General features: G+C 40.7%; 1 protein-coding gene across 1 annotated transcript in view; it reads left to right on the forward strand.

Moving 5' to 3' along the window:
• The first annotated feature begins 788 nt into the window (after positions 1–788).
• tusc3 (tumor suppressor candidate 3) overlaps positions 789–21,171 on the forward strand; it is a 101,561-nt gene continuing 81,178 nt past the window's right edge. The window contains exon 1 of the mRNA XM_050044062.1: positions 789–932. Within this exon, the coding sequence (XP_049900019.1) occupies positions 828–932 (105 nt within the window). The 5' untranslated portion in view covers positions 789–827. The remainder of the gene's footprint in view (positions 933–21,171) is intronic.

The following is a 21,171-nucleotide window of genomic DNA, read 5'->3' on the forward strand; positions in this document are numbered from 1 at the left end:
CACATAAATCATTTGTCCCCCTCAATTAACTCTATGAAGTGTGTGTGACTATCTCACCGCTCCCAGAACATATGAGAGGGAGAAACAGAGAGACAAATTCTGCAGTCCTTGGTTCAGACATCACATTTGTTCATACTTTTGACAAATAGCAGGCCAAGCTGCAGACCAGTAACTTAATCAGGGGGAAATTTTCACTCAGCCATCTTATTCACTCAGTGTTTTCTGAGAGTGAAACACATTCCCAATTAAAAAAAATAAAATAAAGGAAGAAATAAACTTAAAAATGACAGCATGTAGATTAAAATAGTACTGAAAATTTATATAATGACTTTGGATGAACATATTCATATGTTTTTGTCTGACAGCTGATGTGGAAAGCCATGAAGCCTACCAGGTTTAATAAACAGATTTAGTCAAACTACTAATGCATCTTTAAGGCAGCCTTTAACCTGTCTACTGTACACAGTAACATTTATTTTGCTCTAAAGTCCAACCAGAAAACAAGAAACTTTCATGTTGCAACTGCGGAGGCGATACCTAGTTCTATTGTTCTTTATACATTTATTTGTAGCCTACATTAAAATCTGTTTAATTATTCATCAGTGCTATACTTATATTGGCTTTTCCCTAGTAGATGCCTTCCCGGAAGTCGAAGTATAACCTCTACATGTGAATATAAAGCAGTGTATAACAGATTTCTCTCAGATTTACAAAAAAACTACAAAACCCAGAAGCTTCTGCACTTCAAACCTCTGTCCGTTGATTGGTCGACTCAGCATCCAATCACTAGTCGGAGACGTGTCTCGCAGGCAGAGCATCCTTCCGACATGGCGTCTGTTTGGGCTAAATCCTCCATTCACCTGCCGGTCCTGTCTGTTTTCTTCCTCCTGCTGCTATGTCTGCCGCCCGGGGGAGGACAAAAGAAGAAGGAGGTAACGCTGTAACCGCTTAAATGATATATTCAGCGAATATTGTTGTGTTGTTTAAAGGACCGAGTGTGTAAACTGAACCTGCTGCTGTGCGTTAAGCTAGTGAGCGTAGTCAGGACAGACAGGAAGTGTTGTCGAGGCGACGTATGTTATCCGCTCTTTGGGGCACAATAAAAACCACTCGTATTCTGTTAATGAAAGACACATTGCCTACAGATAGTCTTGTTTTTATGGTGGACACTTTTCAATGTGATAAAGCTTTGTTAGCTCCCTGCATAATATGACAAGTGTACACGCATGGTTAGGCATTTTATTTTGAAATTCCGATGTGGAGGAAGTGCTATATTTTTTACCTCTCCGGAGCTTAATAGAGCCGTTAGACGATGCTGTCAATAATCCCACAATAACCACAATAGATAGCTGCATGCTAGATGGTATATGCTGTTGTATTGCACCTTAACATCCTATAACTACTGCTGGATTCGTGAAAGAGACAGTCCTGTGGTTATTTATGTAAAGTGAGTGTGGTTGTCTTTCACCTGAAGGGGAAGTGAGGCTGTGTCCTGTTTGCATGATCTGACATCTGTCACAGGGCGGAAACAGCGGTCTGCTAACATCCCGTGTTAGTGCACCTGCTTTGTGTTGAATCGACTGGAGTGACTTCGAAAATATGTTGTTGGTTATCTTAGTAATATGCTCGCTAATAATACAGCAGTGATGACACACACGTGTATTATATTGGGGATAGATTGGCTTCAAGCTGTTTTAATAGAGGTTGTTTTTGACAGTGGAAGTGCAGTGATTATCTTATGATGGTTGAACAGGGTTCTTTGTGATTATTACTCAGATTTATTTATCTGTTCATGCACCCTTTACAGTAATTTCAATCAAAGCCACTATATCTTTAATATGGTAATAAGGGCGACATGAAACATTGCCTTTATTTAGTAGTTATGTGCTGGTCCTTTCTGCCTTTTACTATCAGTTGATATTTTTGTTATCTATTGATATTGTTTTTGATTAAAGATACCAAACATTATTGCTGATGCACTTCTATTACCTAGTGTTATGACAGATATTATTAATTTGACTGTTAATTTTTGCCCTTGGAAATAGTAGTTTGACAAAAGCTTTTCCATCGTTTTCCATCTCACGTAGACTGTGAAATTAGTTTGTCAGACTATATTACTTTTGGCCTTTGTCCAATTACACCACAGTCAAGCACCTGCAGAGCAGCTGTCTCACACTAAACAGCTCACATGTCAAGTCACAGGTTTTTTCTGTGTCTCACATTTTGTGCCTTTGCTGGCATTTGACATGAGCATCATTTGTGACTTGTACACAGTCAAAAGTAAAAATAAAAAGTTTGCGTCCTCATTATAGTTTGGTAATAAAGTCCTACCACACTGTGGGGCACCTCTCCCACATGGCTCCTGCTAGCACTGTTATTAGGGATTCAGTCCAGAAAACAGCCCTGCCATAAAGCAATGCAGGGGGCTATGCTGGCGGGGGCAAGTTGTTTTGGTGCTGGTGAGATAATGAAATACTCCAGGAAGTCCAGTTGGAGTAGCAAATGGATGGATTTAAAGGCTTATCAGACTCTAAAACATTGCATGGCGGTTTGTAATACACACAGACAGGATTATACAACTCTGGAAAGTTATCACAGCAATGGCAAGGAAGATAGAACGGTAGAAACACAGTGTTCACGTGACAAAGTTTGATTGTCCAGCGCAGCACCTTGCTGGAGGGTGTCACATCGTGTTGCAGCAAAAATTGAGCCTCGTTAAACTTATTGCCGGAAGACCCTGCGTTATTTTGTGCCCTCTGTGTTGGCATCCTCGCACACAGCAGGGCTTGAGTTTGTGGCTTTAGCCAATGTGGCAATTGCATTAGATGGCAGTACAGGAAGCTGTGCCAGTGTCTGGTCTTGTTCACGTGTAGTAAAGCTGAACTTGCTTGCTGTCCAGAGTAGAATTAAGAAACAAGGCACACATCATGCTCCTCTGCCCTCCTTTTCCAACACCCTTCTCTCTCATCATTTTGAGACAATAATACATTTGTACATTTTTGTAGCCTGCCATGCTGTTATCATGATAATGCATGTTTACACTGTTTCAATGGGAGAAAAAGTGGAATGCTTTAGTTGTCAACATGAGGTCTAAATTGGGGCCTCAAGTCATCGACGTTTAGTGGGCAGCCTTTGCTAAGAATGTTTTACACAACCAAGGACTTCCAATCAAGTCTCTGTGCTGCTGCAATTTTCCTGTTGCACCATCACACCTGCACCTTTCTCTCTGCTGACTTAGCATATGAATAGAAAATTGATTGAGTGGACAAACTGCGGAATTAATAAATGATGGAATACATGGACAAATTCATGACAAGTGAACAAATATTTGAATGAATGAATAAAGAATTTAACTTGTCCGCAAATGGATGAAGAAAGAGCTGACTGAGAGGAAGAATAAACTGATGAATAAATGGACAGATTAACCAGTGAAAAAGCATTTGAATGAGAGAGAGATTGAATGAATAATTGAGACCGACATATTTGCCCTTCACTTCGCTGTAAACACTTTTCTCGTCTGTTTTTTTTTCTTCTGTCACTAATGTTGATGTCTTGCAAGGTGTATGTATAATGAATGTGTCACAACCATTGCAGTGGAGCTGTGCAAAAATGTGCGCGCATTTCTCGCTTCTTGTTAAGTTAACATTCAAGTGAGGTGACTAATACAAGAACAACTTTAGCCACATTCATTTTCTTACCATTGTGTGAGCTATAGAGATCGTTTAAATGACTATATAAAGCCACAAGTCATTTAAATCACTTTATTTATGAATGTATAAGATGTATATATATGTAGTTATTAGTCTTATAAGCTATATATATATATATATATATATATATATATATCTACAAATAGATAAACTTGGTCTATTTGCGCCATTACTTTGCAATCGTTAGACATGTTTCGACATTGGTAGAAGTTCCCAGTCTCTCACTAATTTGACCAGCGTCCTGCTTTAAATACATGTCTGTTAAAGCTTTGAGGGAAAAGGCCTACAGTAGTCTTTGCATGAATTAAACCAAATCATAACATCTCCTGCGCATGCGATTAGGAGTTTAAACCCTCAATTTTACAGTTATTAATGAATATCTCCTATTTTTAACAATCTTTACCTAGGGACAGTCTGCTGACATCAGTGCTTATTTTCAGCAGTGCCTTGATTCACATTCACAAAATTACACCAGGGAGCTGCCCATTATAGCCACAGTCTGCTGTTAGGCATTGACCGGCTCAAGGACACCTCTGCATTATCTAATGAGCGACAGAGAGAGCATTTCTCAATCACTTACCTAGCCGAAAATGTATCCGGCTATTATTAGTTTGCTTCTCTTGCCACTGACATTGCCACTATCTTTAAACCATTGACTTCAATATTTTATTCACCAACATTTAACTTTGGTCCGTCCTGTCTGAAAGATTCGAGTGTGACTCGGACCAGGAGACAGGAGCTAGCCACACGTGCTTCCCTAGTGCGCGCGCACACACACACACACACACACACACACAAACACACACACACATAGACAGACATACTTTCAATGAGCCACAGGAGAGATATTGAGGGGTTATAATGTGAGAAATGTTCTTTCCCAGTTGCCTGCCTGGGGCCATGGCAGAGGAGGTGGAGGAGGCGGTGGAAGATCTTATTTAGCTGAAAATGGACAAAATGGTGAAGCAGCTTTTTGTATTCATCTCACCAACTTCTGGTCTCCCTCACTGCCCTTCGTCTTGCCGTGGCCACCACAAGCTTTGGCTCGAAACTTGTGAGGCTGGGCAGGGATAAATGTTAAGTTAATTAAGGCTGTCCTCAAACATCTAAATGTGTGTTTGTCACATCAACATTTAAATCTTAATCTTCAGTATTCAAAGCATTGTTTGTTTATCCTTATCTTGTTTCCGCTCCTTGGTTCTCTTACGTATTTATTGTGGTTAGAGTGACAGCTACATGGCAGACTAGATAATGTCTTTATTTCACTGGTGCACTAAATGCATTTTTAGTCTGCCTTTGCAGTGCAGAGAGAGGGTGAGAAAGGGAAGGGCTGATAGAGAGACAGAGAGAGAGCAGAGGAGACTTTTGATATTAAAATATCGGTCCCAGGTTTTGGATTCAGTTTGAATGTAATGGAGAAATTGCTGTTTTTTGGCATTTATTTCTCTTGACTTCTTTTGTAGTGTCACCTGTCAACAGAGGAGGCTCATCTACTCCCATTGTGTACGCTTCTTTTGTAGCAGAATTTAGCCTAAAACTTAATTCATGCAAGGATTTAGCACTTGGTGGCTAATTTATCATTGCCTGCATGGGCTTCATGTACAGTAAAAGCCTTCCAGTAACTAAGGGTTAGAATAGATATTATTAAATCTTCTTAAATTGAATCTATAATGTTGATTCACAGTTTCTTTGTCATACACCAAAATCAAATGGGACTAAAACACTAATGAAATGTAATGAAATCTTACAACGGTATAAAGTACCGCTATAAGTCTTTTACAAGAAGGAGCAGTACAAAAAAAAAAAGAGTTTGTATCTTGGCATTAACAGCACAAAGAAGGAATGGACTTCATTGCAACTTTGAAGGTGTAGGGGCGTGGGTGGCTTAGTGCTAGAGCAGGTGCCCCATGTACAAGGCTGTTGCGGCCCGGGTTCGACTCCAGCCTGTGGCCCTTTGCTGTATGTCACTCCCTCTCTCTCTACCCCCTTCATGCTTGTCTCTCCTATCCATTAAAGGCTAAAAAGCCCCAAAAAATATCTTAAAAAAAAAAAAAAAAAAAACTTTGAAAGTGTAGTCAGAGGGGGGTTGTTCAGAGGAACTGATGTTTCTATCTGTTAAGAGCAGAAATGTAGGAAAGAAAACTCGAAACAACAGCCACACATACTACCCAGGAAATGCATCAAGCTTAATTTTTACAATACTGTAGGTGACGGCTGCCGACGATACCTGTTTGGTGTTGCTGTGATTCTATCAATGGTGAAATCTTTACATTTTAGACTCTCCTCAACCCCTTGCATTCAGCATAAATCTGACTTGGATCTCTTTTTCTCGTCTGCATTAAATCACATCTTTGGCGAGTCATTTGACTGACAGCAAGGTTCAGTCGAGGGTGGGCACAGGCAGACTTTAGCTCTGCATTGAGGGCAGAGTGGGCCAGCTTGGTAATCTTGCTGCATAAGTTTGCAGTGAAATTTCACATCAGGACAGTACAGCACAACTCTTTGCAGCAAAGATGTGGTGTATCATGCCGAAGGAAAATGGTATTACTGTCAGAACCAGACCCCAGAGCACTAATAGTGGCAGGTTTTTAAAACTTTTCCATATGTGCTAGAAAGTTTAATGTTTAAGAACGCACAGGACACTTATATTAACCTTATTTTCCTAAACAGGATAGAGTAACAGGTGGGGGGATAGATAGGGAAAAGTTGAGTTGAAAAAGATTGTGACAGACATGGGGAAGAAATTGATGAAAGAAATTAAAAAAAAAATGAAAAAACTAAGTTAGGGCAGCAGTGGTGGACCCCTGCTTTTTTAAATCCTCCTATATGCCCCTCAGGGAGTGGAAGAAATAGTCATGGAGAGAGAAAGAATATTTATATCCCTTCAATACTCCCTCGTTCATCACCCCAGCTCTGCTAGATATTATATCTAGCTCGTGTCGTGTTTCTGTCTTTAGGCTGACTACAGCACAAAGAAAGAACCAATGTAAGCACTTCCTATACCTAGGCCTATGGAGTCAGGGGAGGTAAAGAAAGGGAAAAAAGTCCAGGGCAGCAGGTCTGAGGCAAGGAGAATTATATATCTAGAGAGTTATATATCTACAGAGAGATAGAGATTTTAAAGTAGTGGGTTTGCTACCACACCCAGGGACCAGTCTAATAAGTGGATAGGAATAATAAGAGCCTGCTACCTCTGCACAGCGCAGCGCAATAAACTGCCGGGTAGGCCCTTCAGGGCATAACCCAAGCCACTTGCTGAGTTTAGACTGGGGCTTATGAAGCTAAACACTGTGTAAGCTCTATTGACTTTTTTTTTTCTTTTTTTTACCTGCTCATCGGAAAATAAACCGTAGCTCACGGTTTACGTGGTCTTTGCTCATGGATTTAAAGGTAAAGGTATGTGTTGTGTGAGAAGAAAATGGTTTTCCCTACTGATTTTTGCAAAATCAATTAATGCAAAAGTCTTTGAAATATTGAAATATATTTGTTGTATTAAATTAATCTGTTTCCAAAGGAGAAAAAAAGGAAATAAATAAATACAGCACTCTTAATTACAATTTCCCAAAACTTATGAAGTTAACAAATTTGTTGATGTAGGAGAAACTGAAAATATCTGACTATGGGACAAAGTTGGGAGTTTCGAGTGCTGCTGTCCTCAACAAGTATTGGTCAATAAACCAAATCACTCTAACGTCACACTAACACTTTGGAGTATACAACTGGCAATTGTTTTGAATTGCAGAGTTATGTGAAACCGTCAGACTTGTCTATGTTTGTTGTCATTTTCAACCGCAACTGTAACGTTTAAACATATACAGTTAAACACAGTGGTCCGACCTACCTGACATTTCTACTGTGCTTATTTTACTGTGTTACTTTGCTTAGGTCTTTGATGTTTTTAGGTGGGATTATTATTAGGGGGAAAAAAAATAATTTGAAACTTAATTGAGGCAGCGTCTACTCAGCGGTGTTTCATTTTATGTACATGACACAGGGGTTTTCTACCTAGAAGTTATTGTAAACAAACATTGTATTTTGATCAATTAAAACGGTGGCTTGCTGTGCGACAAAACTGGTATTTAGATAAAAATGAAATGTTATCCATGCTCAGGTGGGTGGTGCCAGGGGTGTGCGGTTTGCATATTTACACCCTGCATTCTGAGTATGATGTAGCTCCGTTGTTGCAAATGACTCTCGTGACTTTACCAAATGTGGTACCATTAAAACCAATGTGCAGTGTATATAATATTGTGTATGTATAAGCTAGTTAGTTCTGTTTACTAGGGGTGTTAATTACCAGTTGCATCATGATACAGTATTATTATTTTTTTTTATATTTTCTGATATTACAAAGTCTGCCACGATACGATTTTGATCCAGTAGGATTCAGGGGTCTGCTATAACTTTGATCTGTTACAGAAGACACTGCCACACCTTTCCTTTTTACTTTTGGCAGTAGAAGATAAAAACAACACATACATAATAAGTGCAGTAAAGTTTACTTTAAATTGACTCCACTAACGGGAACTGCCCATTGGTTCGACAGCCCATTGGTCCGACATCCCATTGTTCCGACCATATTAAACTCATTGTTCCGAAGTCCGTTCCGAAATCATCATGATGCCCTGTGGTTAAGGTCTGGTTAGGTTTAGGCACAAAAACCACTTGGTTAGGGTCAGGAAAAGATCATGGTGTGGGTTAAAATGAAAAAGAAAGTGACAAACACATAAGCTGTGAGCCTGCTCCGCCTCAAGCCGGTCGTGGCGCACCATATGCCCGCCGCGAGCCGTTCAGCACCGCGGACAGTCGGACTAATGGGATGTCGAACCAATGGGCTGTCGAACCAATGACATGGACCCCCACTAACATGTAAAAACAGATCATGGGCTATCTGGCTAAAAGCCCTGAAGGAAAACTTCTCCCAACAACAATAAAACACAGATTAACAACAAGATCATTTAACAAAAGTATCACATTCAGCTCAGTAACAACTGTCAGGGTTCATGGACAAAACAATTGATTTTTGCTAATCACTCATTATTGGCTTAAGCAATATCACACGAGAGGGAGTGATGTTGTACTGTGATATCGTCACGGCTGTGATTCAGTCATAGGCACGAGGCCGCAGACAATCACAGCTAATGTTGCTGTAGTGAGAAGTTAGCAGAGTGAGATGTCCATCCAGGCAGTTACATCATGTCCTATCTAATAACAGCATTGTTTACATTCGTCATGTGCTCTCTCTGTTGACCTGTATTTTCTCTGAAATCCCAAATATTTCCACGCTGCTGTAGAGTGCGGCACGGGCCGTATATTTCTGTCCGAACCCGACCGAGCCCGAGAGAAAAGTACCCGAACCCGTCTGAACCCGACAGTCATTCTGTTTTGTTATGTCCGAAACCGAACCGAGCCCGACATTATTTAGGCTAATTACTAAAGCACTGAGTTTGTGTCACACAGTTGTTATGGTTACAGGCTATTTAACCTGGTTACACCTTGACTTTAAACTTTAAATGACAGTAAAAAGGCATTGATTTGTGCTATTCTGTTAGTAGATTGTTTAAACAAACACACACATTACACAGTATCATCAGCAGTTAAAAATATAATAGCCGTTCTCACTCGAGCAGCTGAGTGTGTGGGAGCCCGGCGGAGGTTTGTGAGCTTGGCTAGAGGGTGTTGAAGTGTGCGCAGCCCAGTTCTGTGCTCTGGCCCGTCAAGAGGACCACAAACTGACCGAACTGCTACAGAACTACTGGCGCTGCTGCAGACAGCTGACCCAGTCACACACGCAGCTACATACACAGTCCTCTGACTGCAAGAGCACTCAGAATCGTCTCTGGAGCTTCAGAGATGAACAGTAGAAACAGCCAATGTGTGTGTGTGTTGTAGGGATGCACCGAAATGAAAATTTGTGGCCGAAGCCAAAGCCGAATAATATTAAACGCTTGGCCGAATACCGAGTACCGAATATCGTTGTTTAGTTTTTCATTAGTTTTTGCAGATGAACCCCCTCCAGATTAGTGTTGTCACAGTACCACAATTGGATCCCACTGTATGATACCAATGAAAATATCACGGTTCTGAGTAGTATCACGATACCACAGCAAAAATGAGGCAGATGTGCCTTTTGTCATTTATGAAAAGATAAATCACTTTTCTATTATAGGCGACATCAATGATATTTCAGTGGAATAAATTACTTATTGACTTATTCATACTTCAAAAACAGCATCAATAAGTGATTAACATAGGGGGGATCAAAATAAAATACATAAATAAAATAAGAATCAACCAGCCACCCTCCTCCCCTTCATAAGTAAAGAACAGTCCCTAAAGTGCGGTGAGGTTTGTGGGCCGTGAACGGCTCGTTTCTCCTCTGACACGTCACATACCTGTGTTCGGCTGGCTCGGCTGTTCAGGTACTTCTGGGCAGTCATGACGCCAAGAAGAGGATATTATTGGAGCCGACTTCTCCGTCGCCGGTAAGCCGATGGCTGCCGTATTTGACAGGAATACATTACTGTCTGTGTCTGTGACCCCCCCGTTCAACCCACAACCGATGGGATTCGCCTTTCGTTTCTGCTGCTGGTTGAAATCTGTAGGCTGCTCGCACAGCGTGCTGAATGATTTAAGCCTATTTTGCTCGCTCAAAACTATTTTTAGTCGCAAATGCGAGTGCATGGAGGGACGGATCGCCACGTTGCCAACATTTTACTCCGCGCATCACGGCACGCTGTTTGATTGCGTTATCAAAACACACCGCTATTATTCGGCCTTGCTTTTAACTTATTCCACCGAATACCGAATGTGTGTTTTTTTGCAATATTCGGCCAAATATACCGAATATTCGGTGCATCCCTAGTGTGTTGTGTTCAGGTGTTGTCACGTAAATAACAGTCCCCAAGCATTAAACAGGACAGACAATAGGATTTTATTTATTTTTACACTACATTTTCACTGAAAGCTGACCGAATCCGACCCGAGCCCGAATACAATTTATACATTTTTGACCGAACCTGGCCCGACCCGTCGGGACCCGTCGGGACCCGTCGGGACTCATCGGGCTCGGATCGGGTAGCCACACTCTACTCTGCTGATTTATTCCAGAGTAAATAACGTTACCATCATCGTCTTTCTCTTGGCTGCTTGCCATCTGCCTGTTGCTGTTTGCTGAGGAATTGAACGTAGTACTTTGCACTCACATGGTCACTTTCAGTAGTCCCTTTAATGTTTGTGAATTTGTTAAGAGTTATTTCAATCACTCCCGGCATTCAACAGACTTTGGAGCTGGTGTTAGCGGTAAAATGCTTTCGACTGTACACCACCAAATCTAGCTTTAGGTGTTGACATCACAAATTAGTCTCTTGTTCCTGGGGAGGCCTATTTGTACAAATGCTCATTGACATCATAAGGGTACTGCTTATAGGATGAATTTTCATCAGGAGTGACTAAGGTAACACTATGGCTAACATTTGAGTTGTAACATTCACAAATAGCTCATACAAGCTTAGGGTTGTGTCTAGGGATGTCCCGATCCGATATTCGGATCGGTATCGGCCGCCGATATTAGCAAAAAACGGGCATCGGCATCGGATCGGACTGCATGGAAAAATGCCGATCCATGAACTCCATGATCCAGTTTTTCGCGGAGTCCGTGCCAGGTTTTCCGGCCAGCCCAGCGCTCTGCGATTCAAGCAGTCTATTCCAGTGATCCGCTCCAGCTCTTACTATCAATCCACAAGGCCAGCATGCTGACGGCAGATACACGGAGGGTAGGAAGAGTAGCGGTCAATTTAGTTAACAGACTATTTGTTTTCTGCTCTGGTTTTTTGAGAGTGATATTTTTATTTGGTTTACACTCTTACTGTTTAAGTAAAGAGCACTGATGGCATTGTTTTGGGCACAATTAGTGAAATTGGAGCCATGGATGGACTACAAAAACACTACTAAAATAACTGAAAAGGAAAGGCTGCATTGTTTGTTAAATGTCAACAATGTCTTGTGGTGTTAATCTTTTTATTTATTTATTAGGGGGCCAAAGGAATCTTGCTGCTATTTTAATTTCATTGTTAGACATTTTAAAGATTTCTTGTGTTGATTCATTTTCTATTTATTAAGGGGCCAAAGCAAACCAGCTATATTTTTTATTTAATGTTAATGTTCAAGTTTAAAGTTTGTTTATTTAACCCTGTTAACAATAAACAGGTCAGTTTCTCATACCAACTGTTGTGGATCATTCAAACTAACCTGATTAAGTAGTTGTTCTTTGCTTGATCAAACCTTTTCTAACATGACTGACAACAAAATAAGTGAATATGTATAATACGTGCTTGGATCGGATCGGTATCGGTATCGGCCAAAACTCAAGGCTGTAATATCGGTATCGGATCGGAAGTGAAAAAGCTGGATCGGGACATCCCTAGTTGTGTCATGTTTGTATTTAGACTGATCCTCTCAGACTGGAGCTAACATAGTGTGACGGTTATTGCTAAAACAGTTCTTTTTACTAACTGCATGATCACCAAACAATCTACTTTAGTGTGATGCTAAAAACAACCCTGCTGTATAAATGAGTTCCTGTTATCGTGCTGTGTGGGAAATGTGGATTGTAGTTTTAATATTGTCCCATGCTGTGTAGGTGCTTTTGTTAGTGTGTGGAGTTAGGAGGAAGGAAGTTGTTTACTGTGTGTGCCTGTGTGTGTGTCTTAGTGCGTGTTAGTTACAGTCATCTGTCCAGTGCCAGACACCATACTGGGTTTGATCTAGGCTTAGTGCTACCAAATAGCACTATCTGGGTTTGTCTTTCTGTCTCTTGCACTCCAGTCGTTTCCACTGTCAGTGCTCTCACAAAGACAACAAATTCTCCTTTCATTGCTTCTTTTCCAGGTTTTTCTTTGCCACCTACTTTATCACAGTCTTTTTAAAAATGTCTTGTTATGTTTTTGTCTTTTGCCAAATGGGTCTTTCCCTTTTGTGCGTGCATGCATGCTAATGCGCAGTCTTAGTTGATTCCCACCGTCCCTTTTTCCTCATGAAAATAAAAGTGAATGATTTAAGGGTTCAAGAGAGATGAATTTTGTATCCAACCCCCTTTCCCTTGTGTGTTGCCAATACAGCCCAAACTGCAGCTATAATGGTGCCATATTTTGCGCAGTGAAATGTTTCAATGTTCTCCCAGTGAATTCAGGGGTGATTTGTTTGGATCTCGCTCATTAGCCGTAGTCATCTGAATTATTGATGCAGTAGTGTCAGGCCTGCTTTCCCAATGACTGATGGCCTGTGTTCCCAAGTCATTTTCCTCCTCTGTTATTCCTCCCTCTCCTCCTCCTTTTTTCCCTCCCCTTTCCAACACTTCTATAACAAATTTTCTGAGTGGCAAAAGGATTTCTATCTCTGGCTGTCCATCCCCTTGTCCACCCCTTTCCCCTTCCGTGTCACCTCCTCTGCATTTTTTTCCCATCAGCCACCCTTCTCTGTGCACCCCTTTGACATTTCAATAACTATGCCATGTCATGAAATTGTTTCTCTCTTTCTTTTACCTTGTTTCCAACTTTCTCCTCCATTGAGTCTTTCCCTTGTTCTTTTTGCTTACTTCTCCGCTCCCCCTGTCCCTTTCTCCTAACTCTTGCCATGTTCTTGACATTTCTGAGGCTACTTTCTGGGCCAACCCTATTAAATCTGAGAGGAGTGCAGGGCATTTCCTTGTTGTTATGGACAGTGCGTTCTCAATGCTGTTCAATTGGAGGTGTAGGCACTTGCTTCTTCTGAGATGTCCCTCTCTCTTTTGCTTAGTCAGCCACTGAGTCAGTCCTTTACATAATCAGGTAGTCAGTTACTTACTCAATAAGCTATTCAGTTGAGCCATTCAGTGAATGACTCACTCACTCTCTTAATCACCATTCAGTCTGTCTGTCAATTACTTTGACAATATTCCTCAATGTCAGTGCACAGCTTCATAGTCATTAGCTTCCATCAACAAGTAATAAATCTAGTCATTCCCTGCTTTTTGTCAATTTTAATTGTACCTTCACTTTACTCTTTATTTTTCCTTTTTGGTTGATCTGCTTCCGTAATGTGCCACCAAACACCAACCACAGACTCTCTTTGCGGTTAGCACAAAATTCACCTCTGAGGTACCCAGCTTGATTCCGAGCACCAGTACATAACTGTAGCGGTGAACTACAGTGAGGATCAATCAAAATATTGCAGTACAGTTGCTGATGGTCATATGTTGCATGTTGTCACCAGTGTGCATAGTCACAAAATGCGGTCAGCAAACATAACTCGCTGAGGTACTGAAGTAGGCCTATTTCAGCAACCATATTTTTTGTTATATTTTCAATGCGCAGTATTTTAAACCCTTTAGTGACTCACTCTGCAATTGTCTTGAGTTGTCATATGACATGAACCCTTGAAGTTAACATGAGGATCTTTCTAATTCCTACTATCATTTCAGATTAGTGATGGGCAGACCTATCTATTCATAGGATCTTTTCCTTCAAAGTGATACATGTAAATTTATCGAACCTTTCTAACCTTTTGAGATTTGATACTTTTTGAAAAATATCTTGTCATTTTCTATGTTCATTTATTCATTTCCATAACCACTTATCCTGTGGGGGGTCAGGGGGAGCTGGGCAAGTGGCAGGGTACACCCTGGACAGGTCACCAGACTATCACAGGGCTGACACATAGAGAAAGACAACCATTCACACACATTCACACCTACGGGCAATTCAGAGTCATCAGTTAACCTGCATGTCTTTGGATTGTGGGAGGAAACCGGAGTACCCGGAGAAAACCTACGCTGACACGGGGAGAACTTGCAAACTCCGCACAGAAGGGCTCCACACTAGGTTCGAACCAGGAACCCTCTTGCTGTGAGGAGACAATGCTAACCACTCCGTTATAGTACATGCAGGATTGAAAGGTAGTGCTGCCCACCCTATAAAACTTCTCTTCAGTTTATTGCCAGCCATCATGTACAAATTTACATAAATAAAGATATTCATTTTTATCCAACTTATATGTACAAAAATTATTAGTAAGTGGAAAACGTCTAAAATAAATAAGTTTTTCGGTATTCAAAGATTAGGTTTGTTTCATTAACTTTTTTTAGTCAGTTGACAACTTATTTTAAGAAGTTATTATTAAGTTATTATTTGAGTAGGATAGAATTAAAATAAATAAGTTAGATTATCTTAAATAAAATAGCTTGACCACTTAATATCAACTTTTGGATAAATATTTAGTTGGTTTAACTTAATTATGTTTTTCGAGGTCAAAGCAACTTATGTTGGTTGTACTAAACTAATTGAGTTTGTCAGACTATGAAAACTCGTAGGATTGACTCAGAGTTAGAATTACTTAAAAAAGATGCATGCAAATTGTTACCTTAATGTTTTAAAGTTGAACCATTGTGTTATTTTTCAGAGTGTAGGCAGGCTATGTAAGCTCAAAACGTTTTAGTTTGCAAGTCAAAAAGTTTTGCGAGTAAAAAGTTGAACCTGGTGGGCAGAGCCTAAACTGAAAGCTGTAAGACACGTCTCTATTGGCCGGTCTCGGAATGACAGCTTGCAAAGCAACATGGGAGTTCTGTAGATCACGGGGAATTTAGTGCGGGAGCTGTGGCGAAAGTCAATGAGCAGGTATGTTTATATATAACTAATAATAGCAAGAATGTTTTATTTGAACTGGTGCATGTAGATTGCTTTTGTTTTGCCAGAGCAGAACTATTCGACGGTGTAACGGTCAGTACCGTCAATGCCCTGGGGTGTAGCAGTAATGCTGACTGTCGAGCGTTTCCAGTGGGAGAGAGGGAATCATGGGTGTAGCCCGCTCTGGAGCCACGTCAAACCCACCAATAGAAACTCTTCTCTCATCCATCAGCGTAGGCCCCGCCCATTAAGTGCAGTTGAACTTGTAAGCAAAACTTTTTAATTCGCAAGCAGAGAGTACTGATTTATAAGCAAAATGATCATATGTTTTTACTTACAAACTTGATTTTTGATTGCAGTTCAAGAAATATGCTCTCAAAACAGTTTTATATGATTGCAACAAAAACACACAAATATATCTCCATAGTTATCATATTACAACTTAGAGCTCACAAACACACCAAAGTTGGAAAAACGACAATCCCAGGAACAGCTTAATGCACCATTGGCCTTGGTTGGCTGAGGTCTAAACTCGAGTGCAATTTAATTGGTCCTCGCTCATTTGTTCAGAGCTGTTGCTGCACTATGTTAATAACAGTGAGAGGGCGAGAGGGAAAAGTTGGGGATTCATGAGCACTCAGATGTTTGACAGGCTGACCCTGTAGGCTTCATATCAGACTGAACTAAAATATGGAAATCTCAGTGTTGTCTGGCTGTGATATCAGGAAACACAAAAGTGGAGATAGTAGGACTTTGTGGTTTCTGGACAGTCAGTCTAACTGCTACTGGCTAATATACCTCTTGTCTGATCATTCATCACGACCTTTCTTCATCACTTCTTACCTCCAGAGGGAAATGTTGTCATAACAGTAGGCTACTCTCTCCTTTGCCCCTTCTCTGTTCTCTGTCATTCCTCATCTCATACCATTCCAGTTTCCAGTTTCTTTCTTTATCTTTCAACTTTCCCTCCTCGTCCTCCATGCCTCTACTCCCTTCCCTCTTTGCTCCTTGCTGTCGTCTCTCTTCCTATACCCCCCCAACACGCACACACACACACAGACACACACACACTGACAGACCTAGCTGTATAGCTGATATGAGGTGGCATATTATCCCACTGTGTGAGTGTGTGAGTGTGTGACTGAGAATGTGTGTCTGTCTGGCTTGTGGCTGATAAGACGTCTCACTCTTATCCTCCCAGACAGACCTGTGTCGCTGTGACGGTTCACAGGCCACACACAAACTTGCATACGTACACACAGCTACACACAGAAACGCATACAGACACACACTTTATTACATATGCACATAGTACACACAGTCTTGTATGAGTTCGTTAGATTGAAAGCCATATAGTGGATCTGTGTGTGCATGTTGCCTGTCACGGATATCTGATGATTCTGTCTTATTTCTGCTTCACTGGCAGAAAGCCTGTTAACACTCTGCACAGGGCTAAAGACTACGAATGTGTGTGTGTGTGCCTCTGAGTGTGTGTGTGTGTGTGTGTGTGTATGTGCGTTCTTTTGTGTTCCTCTGCATGGTAGAGAGGCTGTCTTAAGACTGCCTTATTGAAAACACTTGTCATGAGAGGGTAAGTACAGAAGAGAAAAAGGGGAGGAAAAGAATGAGAGAGGCAGATTTCTTTTTGCCAAAGTTCTGATTGCCTCGTTTGACCCGAGGACCGTGTTCTCGTGGCCAGAGCGAGTCCTTGTTAGGTAAAGCTACACCTAGAAATAACCAAGCTGGTCATGAATTATTAAATTATGTTAACATAGCATTTTGAAAGCATGTATTTGTCCAGGGAATGTCAAGTAAACATCGTGGTCTCTCTCGTTCATCTCCTGCTTCTCATTCGCTCAGTCAAACACTGTCACACCTAGGGAGATGTTTGACCACAGAGCAGTATTATAAATGCAGCAGGAGGAGGGTATGGTGAAGCTGTGGTGATGGGCTGGCATCTGTAACCTCTGGGCTGTGTTAATTATTATTAAGTCCTGAAAAAAAAAGTTAGGAAAGTGTTCATCCTCCTCTGCAGGTTGCCTCGAGATTTATTAGGAAATGCAACTCTGTCTAAGGCTGTCTGTCTAACTAACAGGTTATTTATAGCCCTGAAATACTGAAATAAGCTAACACACACACACACACACACACACACACAGAGCAATACAATACGGTAATATAACATGATGAACTGAAGTAGTTTAGCATAAAGCTGTAGTCAGGATAAATGCTAAATGCCATTTTGTGTCAGACCTGGTCTTTTTCTCTCTCCCTCTCAATTTCTCACTTTCACTCCCACTCTTTTCTCAATGCCTGTTCTGTCTTTACGGTTTTAACTCTTTTGGAAAGTCACTTGATATCATTGAAGTGACAGGTACCTCAACAGAGAAGCAAAAAGTGTAAGCCTATGTATGTACATATACGTTTCTCTTTGTTGATTTCACTCACACAGCTCGAGCTTTCAGCCTTGTAATGACTAAATGTTGGTTATTTTCGATTGTGTTTGGTGATTAAATCAGCAGCTTTGGTATCACAGCAAACTTCAGCATCATCAGCAGATAAATGACAGGCACACACACACATCATCACCTCAGTAAGGATGCTTTAAGTATCAAATTGGGAGGTAAAGTTGTTTTTCAACACCTCCAACAAGCCCATCATCACTTCACTTATCATCCAGCAGAGGAGTGGGAGAAGTTAAGTAATGAAAGGAAGTGAATCATTTTATGTTTATGTGCAGTAAATCAGACAACTGGGTGAATTTTTTAAATGCTCACATTTCTAATCTTTGTGCTTTTGGGATGTTATCTTGGTGAAAGCCAAGTATAGCCATGACCCATCATATGTCATCAGCGAGGCGACTTCAACACCCCTGCCAGGACAGTTTTTGAGAACTAGGCACATACATGGCAGCTGTGTTGCATTTTCTGTCCATCTGTCTCTCCATTTTCAGTTACTGGAGACATATTCTCAGCTGAATTAAGATAACTTTTGGATGTAGAGTATGGTTACACAAATCACAACCAAATCTGTTTAAATTGAAAAAGATTTGTATCCCAGAGTTGACAAACCCCCAGCTGGAATGCAGTTAAATCCCAGCCCGATTCTACTCTAGTTAGAAATAAACAAGGAGAGTACGTGAAAGCTCTTTGAACTATGGCTGACAGATCATGTCTTTAATGAGGAGCTTGATTCGTGATGATTGTTGCACCCCTTGTTTCAACTGAGCAACTGGTGGTCACTCCCCTTCCCAGCTGTTCAGATTATTGACCAGCCAATTAGTCTCACCAGCCGAGCTCGGAGCACGATATGATTAGTGCAGCTAGCTCACCGTTTCCCTTGTGAGACTGACACCACTTTGCAGTTGGCGGTAAGACAGCTGTAGCTTGCCGGGCTAGGAGAAGTTACATTACTGTCATCACAGCCTGTGAGGCTGCATTCAGAGTGCTTGGACAGGGGGATAGAGCTTTAATGCATGCATTTCTTTCCAGGCAATAAAACAAGAAAGGTTTTGGACAGCAGCTTTTCTCTAGTCGCTTTATTGCCGGCTCATTCTGGAACGAGCCCTTTAGTCAGTGTGCCAGCCCTTTCAGGTCTAAATGCATATCAAACCAAGGTTGTGATAAAATGTCACCGCAAGTGTCTAGTGGTCGTTATGCAAGATGTTCACAGGATGACACGTTGTTTAGTGTCTCCTCTCAACTCTCAGTTACTACAATATGTATGAACAGAAATCCTAACAAAAGAAATGCTCAATCCATAGAGACGTCCTTCACATAGCAGCAGTCTTCAGATCATCCTCCTCTACGTCCCGTTTATTACTCATAAAAAATAATGATGCTTGACAGCCCTACTTCTTTCCCACAAATTGCACACCACTCATGGTTTTTGGCAGCATATGTACCTAAGGTAAAATTCTATTTTTAGGCAACTGTATGAGTAATCTGTGTTTCTTCTTCATATCGAAATTAGTAATACTTTCTCTCCGTGGGGGAGAGAAAAACTCAGCTGTGTGAGTCATTGAACTAATCTAGCACTTCGTGTCGGACCAAAAGCTTAAGACGTGGCCACCAAATAGTAACGCATGCAAATAGAATAAATTAAACCGCATACGCAAGTAAGTTAAATTTATATATCTTATGAACTTTTCGAAAAGAAAAAAAGCTTTAGAGGGAAACAAAAAGAAATGAAAGGCACAGACCAGACAAACATAGACTGCACAAACTGCAAAGTAAGATTAGTCTATTAATCATGGCACTTGCCAAAAAGCACAATTTGATCTTGCACTTCTATAAACAAAATGCTCTGTAGTCCTTACAGCATTTGTCTCCATGTTGTCACTCAACAACCAGTGTTGAAGTATATTGTTTATAAGTAATATTTAATCCCAAATATTGCACTCTGCCCATTGTTGTAGGCAGCATAATAACCTGAGGTAAATTTCTATTCTCAGGCAACCCAAGTGAGTAGCTAGTGTTTCCTTTGCACAGTAAAGTCAGGTACTGTATACTGGTGATATTTTTGGAGATTCTCTTCAGAGAGCATTCAAAAGCTGCTATTCTTCCATGTGTAATATGTCTAGCGAGACTGAATGCTCACCTAAGCAGAAGCAAATAATAAATGTGATTGGCTTATAAGGCTAATTAGGAGTGCATTAAGCTCACAGTTAATAGGCACTAATACTGGTGTTAGCTTCCAAAGGCTAATGAGGTAGCATACTAGGCCAATTACACTTGTATTTCTAATATGCCTATACAGTATGTGCATTGTGCACTTGGCCCTGATTTTAACCATTAAAAATCATAGCTGCAGGCAGATTGGCAGAGTCTGCATGCCGAACAGGTGCGTAAAGCAAAAAGGTATTCATAGCGAGAGGTGTAAATGGAGGGTTCGGAGCTAAAGGTCACACAGTAGTGACACACAGCACACCTGGGAAGCAGAAAACAGGAAGGCAACTGACCTGGTAGTCAAGCAGGCTCGTAACTTCATGACCTTTACTGAGCCCAGACCCCTCACTTTCACGTTTTCTCCTTCTTTCTGCTCCACACATGAGCCAGCAGGTGCCACCTTTGTGTTTCTCTGTCTCTTCTCATCTTATACTTCCTTTTCTTAACACCAATTATTGTTGTTACATTACTGTTGGCAACAGGGCAGTCCAGTGTTTGTACCCTGAAACAAAGATGTGACAGTTTATAGGCTTTTTCCAATTTAGTTTTTTATTGGACAGTGCTCCCCAGCGGTTAGGTAAGAATGATTACTGAAACTGAGAAGTGAGAGGATTGGAACTGTGTTTGCTTTTGTGATGAAATATATTTTTATAAAGTGAGCCCCTCACATGTGAAATAATCTTTAGTTTAGATACCTGTGGCACAGAAAGCAAAGCATGAAAGGGCAGAAAACGTCCCTTATCTGCGAGATTGATTTGGGGGTCTGATGTTTTCCCAACATCTGCCACTTTACTTTTTTTTTTAATCTAACAAGCTCACGGCAGCTGGTGTTTTCTTTTGTACCTTTCGTCCCTGCAATAGTTCTGGGCCGATACTTATGTTTAAAATAAGAATTTGGCTGATTACCGAAACCTTTGTTGTGGTATATTTTATTTTTGTGGTTATTTCTTACCCTTTTTGTGCCAGGGAAACAAAGAAATCTTCATTATAAAAAATAACTCTGTTGTTTCAAAATAATTTAGTCCTTTTTTACCCTACCTTTGAATAAGCACAAATCCAATCATACATATTTATGAAACAACCTTTAAAAAAACCTTCTTTCACATGAAAAACATATAAAAACACAAACTGCTT

Source organism: Epinephelus moara, chromosome 5, assembly GCF_006386435.1.
Source record: "Epinephelus moara isolate mb chromosome 5, YSFRI_EMoa_1.0, whole genome shotgun sequence".
Taxonomy (NCBI): Eukaryota; Metazoa; Chordata; class Actinopteri; order Perciformes; family Serranidae; genus Epinephelus; species Epinephelus moara.